Raw genomic sequence first — 6,479 nt, 5'->3', positions numbered from 1 at the left:
AGAAAGAGAGTGAGAGAGAGAGAGAGAAAGAAAGAGAGTGAGAGAGAGAAAGAGAGAGAGAAAGACAGAGAGGAAGAGAGAGAGAGAGAGAAAGAGAAAGAGAGAGAGAAAGACAGAGAGGAGAGAGAGAGAGATACTGAGAGTGAGAGAGAGAAAGAGAGAAAGAGAGAGAGAGTGAGAAAGACAGAGAGGAAGAGAGAGAGAAAGACAGAGAGGAAGAGAGAGAGAATATAAAGGAGTAAAGCCATGCGCTCGGCTCGACCATGGCTCATAAGTTCATCATGAATTCCACTCAGGTGTTCAACCGCACGGGTCCATGCGTCGCTCATACTTTTGAGAACGGAACGGAAGATGACAACCGCAACTTCGACCTAGGAGGCTGCCTCTTTTTGTTCATAATGCCATTTGATGCAGTCGTGAACGTGCTGGTTTTTGTGTTCTTGATGCTCACAATCCTGTCTTTGGCTGTGAACGGATTCACTTTGTTGGGACTGGGACGCTCGGAGGACCTATCTTGGGAGCCACGCTACGCCCTGCTGAAGAACTTGATTCTGAGTGACATGGTGCAAACCATCAATTTGGGCCCCTTTGTGACCCACTGCTTACTGCAGAGAAGCACAATGAACTTTAACACCATGTGCCTCGTCCAGTATTTCACCGGCAGCGTCTGCATCTTCATCACCCTCATCACCATCACCTGCATGGCCATTGAGCGATACCTGTATGTGTGCCATGCCATCCACTACCTGTCCATCCTCACCCCTCTGCGCCTGCGCCTCACCGTCGGCCTCACCTGGGTCTTGTCTATCAGCGTTGGCTGCGTTAACTTCACCCTGTTACACCAGGGGGAAGGGGAGTACGGCACAGCAACGTCTGGACTCATATGTGAGCCTGACACCGTGGAACGCCACATGGGTTTCCCCAGGGCAGCGGCTATCACCCGCAAGCTGGTGGGCTTCATCTTCACCCTGCTCTGCCTCCTCAGCTACTTATTTGCCTATGTACGGATGTACCAGGACGCCCGCAATGCTGTGGTGCCCTTCAACACGGTGAACACTCGGGCGCGCAACACTGTGCTTTTCTACTGTGGGATGGTGTTCCTGCAGCTACTCCCTATGTTCCTCAAGATCACCTCGGATGCTCTGTGGGAGCTGGAGGGCACAGGGGCCATGATGACCGCCCTCTCCGGGGCTGGGACCTCGCTGTCTGCTGGAACTCTGCACATCTCCCTCCTGATCCTCATCATGGTGCCTCCCTGCATCAACCCACTTATCTTTGGCATTCGCAATTGGGAGGTACGTCAGGCGCTGTTCAGACTCTTCCGCTGGAAGGGCAAACGCCCTGAGCTGGAGCTGGAGAGGACGTGGGTGAGGTCACAGCACAGGGTAGGTGTGTTGGAATGAGGCAGAGGAGAGGTGGGAGAGGTGTCTCCCAGAAATGGCAGCTGAGAAGAGGGACGATGAGATGCATTCAATTTGGAATGAGCGCGAAGGGAATTTACAGTAAGGACCAAGCTACAGTAACGACCAAAGTACAGTGAGGACCATAATACAGTAAGGACCATAGTACAGTAAGGACCATAATACAGTAAGGACCATAGTACAGTAAGGACCATAATACAGTAAGGACCATAATACAGTAAGGACCATAATACAGTAAGGACCATAGTACAGTGAGGACCATAATACAGTAAGGACCATAATACAGTAAGGACCATAATACAGTAAGGACCATAGTACAGTAAGGACCATAGTACAGTAAGGACCATAATACAGTAAGGACCATAGTACAGTAAGGACCAAAAATACCAGTTTTATAATATTATACTGAATGTATAATTATCTGTACCATGCAATTATAGTTGGCCAAGGCGTGCTATTTAATCAAGCTCCAATACAAGTATTGGTGTAGTGTTTCGGAAGGCATCTGATATTGTATTGAGATAATTGGTTCTCATTTACAAGGGCAAATGCATTTCCACATGCTGAGATGTTAGTGACCACCACAGGCTTTTACTGTTCTTGGACTGTTTTCCTCTTTCATTATCTTTGGGCTCCCGAGTGGCACAGAGGTCTAAGGCACTGCATCTAAGTGCTAGAGGCATCACTACAGACACCCTGGTTCGATTCCAGGCTGTATCACAACTGGCTGTGATTGGGGGCGGCGCACAATTGGCTCAGCGTCATCTGGGTTAGGGTTTGGCCGGTGTAGGCCGTCATTGTAAATAATAATTTGTTCTTAACTGGCTTACCTAGTTAAATAAATAAAAATATATCTTAGTCCTGAATTTGAAGATGTTTTCACTGTACTCAAATCAAATCAAATTGTATTGGTCACATACACATATTTAGCGGGTGTAGTGAAATTCTTGTGTTCATAGCTCCAACAGGGCAATAATATATAACCATTCACAACAATACACACAAATCTAAAGTAAAAGAATGGAATTAAGGAATATGTCAATATTAGGACGAGCAATGTCGGAGTTGCATTGACTAAAATAGAGTAGAATACAGTATATACACATGAGATGAGTAATGCATTGACTAAAATACAGTATAAACATATGAAGTGAGTAAAGCAGTATGTAAACATTATTAAAGTGACCAGTGTTCCATTATTAAAGGGACCAGTGTTCCATTATTAAAGGGACCAGTGTTCCATTATTAAAGGGACCAGTGTTCCATTATTAAAGGGACCAGTGTTCCATTATTAAAGGGACCAGTGTTCCATTATTAAAGGGACCAGTGTTCCATTATTAAAGTGACCAGTGTTCCATTATTAAAGTGACCAGTGTTCCATTATTAAAGGGACCAGTGTTCCATTATTAAAGTGACCAGTGTTCCATTATTAAAGTGACCAGTGTTCCATTATTAAAGGGACCAGTGTTCCATTATTAAAGTGACCAGTGTTCCATTATTAAAGTGACCAGTGTTCCATTATTAAAGTGACCAGTGTTCCATTATTAAAGGGACCAGTGTTCCATTATTAAAGTGACCAGTGTTCCATTATTAAAGTGACCAGTGTTCCATTATTAAAGTGACCAGTGTTCCATTATTAAAGTGACCAGTGTTCCATTATTAAAGGGACCAGTGTTCCATTATTAAAGTGACCAGTGTTCCATTATTAAAGTGACCAGTGTTCCATTATTAAAGTGACCAGTGTTCCATTATTAAAGTGACCAGTGTTCCATTATTAAAGGGACCAGTGTTCCATTATTAAAGTGACCAGTGTTCCATTATTAAAGTGACCAGTGTTCCATTATTAAAGTGACCAGTGTTCCAATATTAAAGGGACCAGTGTTCCATTATTAAAGTGACCAGTGTTCCATTATTAAAGTGACCAGTGTTCCATTATTAAAGTGACCAGTGTTCCATTATTAAAGTGACCAGTGATTCAGGCAGAAGATGAAAGGAATATGTTTTGCCCCTGTCTTCTCTGTCCCTGTCTTCTCTGTCCCTGTCTTCTGTCCCTGTCTTCTCTGCCCCTGTCTTCTCTGCCCCTTTCTTCTCTGCCCCTGTCTTCTCTGCCCCTGTCTTCTCTGTCCCCGTCTTCTCTGTCCCCGTCTTCTCTGTCCCCGTCTTCTCTGTCCCCGTCTTCTCTGTCTCTGTCTTCTCTGCCCCTGTCTTCTCTGCCCCTGTCTTCTCTGCCCCTGTCTTCTCTGTCCCTGTCTTCTCTGCCCCTGTCTTCTCTGTCCAAGCAGTGAGGATGAGAGCAACACAGTGGGATATGGATAAATGTTTTAAGGTCAAATGCAGCCGTAAAAAAAAAAATATCTCAATATCAAATATTTTCTGGGGAACAGTTAAGAACCTTACTGTGATTGTTTTCAATTCAAATGGTCAAAAATAAACAAAAATAGCTTCTTAGCTAAGAGTCATTTCTCAAGCATTCTCAAGCATAATTTTGCTTGGACTTGTCTGGGAGTGGAGTGGGGAGGGGAAAACTGAAAACGATCTGTTATTGGCAGAGAGGTTTGGAACTCTCTTTCTTATTGGTCTATTGCTTATAGGTCTCATTGATCAACAGGCAGGTGTTGTATTTTATATTGAATGTTCTGAGAGTATGTTATTATATCTTACATTATTGTTTATACAGGATCAGCTGCCTTCTTGGCCAGGTATCCCTTGGATAAAACTCAGGTTGGCATTTATTGTCATGAAGGCGGCTCTGCAGAGTGGTCACTAGCTGGCACAGCCACAGAGTCATGCAATTAGATGTTAAACCAAACCCTAACCACACTGATTTAAAAACGAACCCTAACATTGACCACACGGCTAACCCTAATGCCTGACCCTAACCTGAAATTGCGACCAAAAAAAAAATTCCACATTTTTTACAATATAGCCCATTTTGACTTTGCAGCTGGCCCACCTAGCAGGAAATAGATCAGTTCAGCCTACAGGACAAGATTCATGACAATAGCCCTGCGGGTGATAATTATTAAAGTAAAAAATCTATATTTTTGCGTTTTTCTAGATATAAATGGATTTAAAACATTGTCTCCTGAAGTTTCAAAAGCTTTGACTATCATCCAGAAACTGCCAACATATTTTGTCAACTTCGATACATTATCTACTCTTGTTTTATAGTTATTTTCCTCAAGTGAAACAAGGTCAGGTGATTTTCAGACGATCACATCTGGATTACTCAACATTAAAACATTAAAATGAAACGTGTTTTTAAAATGAATCTATTGCCATGAGAATGGTGAATAATTGTATTTCTGTTATAAAATTGTCCTTAGTATTTCTATTGTCTTTCATTCTGTTTTTGCTTCCAATTGAAGCAAAAGTGTTCTGGTTAGATTTTGCATTGACATAATGAACCCATATTATTTTATGCACTACGTAATCTGTGTAAATGATTGCTTTCAGGGTTTATTCATCAACTGATTGTGATGTCACATTTTCAGACATAAATCTATGCCATACAATGCATTGCTGTTGAATAAAGATCTATAATTTGAAGTATTGTGTAGTTATTATTTTCATGGAGATGGGTGTCACCGGATATTGCATAATAATTGATAATTGGCTGTTAATAAATTGGTGGTTCAGGTTGAATCAATACCCTGTTGCCTGGTAGAAATTAGGAATCATTTGACCTGCTGCCATTTTCCATATTTCCATTTCCTCCGCAGAGCCATTGGGTACTCTCTTAGGCCCCCTAGTGGTACATCCTTGTAATGTCAAACATGTACTCAAATCAAAGTCTATTGGTCGTGTACATAGTTTAGCAGGTGTTATAGCAGTGCAGCGAAATGCTTATGTTACTAGCTCCTAACAACTATTCCTAGATGATATTACAGTAATGCCAACTGGTTATCTCATGGGGAGTTGCATTAGCCTCGAGGAAGGGCTATGGTGGTAATAAGGGTTTCTGGTGAAACCGAAGTCAACGTTCTGCCATACTGGGCTCCAACCAGTGATCTTCTGCTTGCAAACCTAGTGATGGGTATTCAGCCGGCTTGTTCGGCTCAGCTCACCAAAAAGAGCGTCTCTCTTTTGGCCCCCAAAAGGCTCTTAAAAAAATATATGTTTTGTATTTTTTCAAGTCAAAAAGTTTGCAATAGTTTGACTATGATTGGTGTTAAAACAATTCTAATTAAATTATTAAATAAAATAATACTCTACCTTAACCACAATGTATTTAAAAATGAATTGGTTTGTTATTAAAAATAATGCTATTAAACCTTTGCATTTAAAGTATAACTTATAAACTACTGCTCATATATACTGGATTAAATAATGATGTAGTAATAACTGCTTACTGTACTTCTCTCCACTGATCTCCACAGTGACCTGCTGAAAGGATTCCAGGACTCTGCACACCTCCTCCACCACCTCCTCCACACCTCCCATTCCTCTTGGGTCAGAGCATCAACAGGACTCTGCACACCTCCTCCACCACCTCCCATTCCTCTTGGGTCAGAGCATCATCAGGTGCATTGACAATGGCCAGGGTAGAGATGATGGCATCCTTTGACTCAAAAAAACGCTTCAACATATAAAATGTTGAATTCCACCTTGTAGTGCAGTCTTGTTTATAGGCCTCAGCTCAGGCATCCCCATCTGGCGTTGTGTAGACTTTAGTTTTTCAGCATCTACTGTGCTCCTGTGGATGTATTCCACAGCTGATTTCACTTTGTCCACAGTGGGCTCCACAGACTCCAGTTCATTAGAGGTTATATGGGAACCTGCTCCACAGACTCCAGTTCATTAGAGGTTATATGGGAACCTGCTCCACAGACTCCAGTTCATTAGAGGTTATATAGAAACCTGCTTGTTACATATTGGCAGGGTTTTGGCAAGTGGTTTGTATTGTGTTGTTACCAGTGCCGGATTTATGTATAGGCGACGTAGGCAGCCGACCAGGGCGGCATCTTGCCGGGGGCGGCACGGGACGCCCACAACAAAAAATTTGGAATGGTGAAATTTGTGTGATCGGTTTTCTATCCCTCATTTGCACATCACATC

At 42.4% G+C, this 6,479-nt stretch overlaps 1 protein-coding gene across 1 annotated transcript; it reads left to right on the top strand.

Moving 5' to 3' along the window:
• Positions 1-263: 263 nt before the first annotated feature.
• LOC110491168 (olfactory receptor 5AN1-like) lies at positions 264-1,403 on the top strand. The gene has a single exon (XM_021564517.2). It carries the CDS (start codon positions 264-266, stop codon positions 1,401-1,403), a length of 1,140 nt encoding a protein of 379 aa, XP_021420192.2.
• The last annotated feature ends 5,076 nt before the right edge of the window (positions 1,404-6,479 follow it).

Source organism: Oncorhynchus mykiss, chromosome 16 (genome assembly GCF_057628025.1).
Source record: "Oncorhynchus mykiss isolate SJ-2025 chromosome 16, ASM5762802v1, whole genome shotgun sequence".
NCBI lineage: Eukaryota > Metazoa > Chordata > Actinopteri > Salmoniformes > Salmonidae > Oncorhynchus > Oncorhynchus mykiss.
The sequence above is the reverse complement of the archived record's forward strand: the minus strand, read 5'-3'. Positions and strand labels throughout refer to the sequence as shown.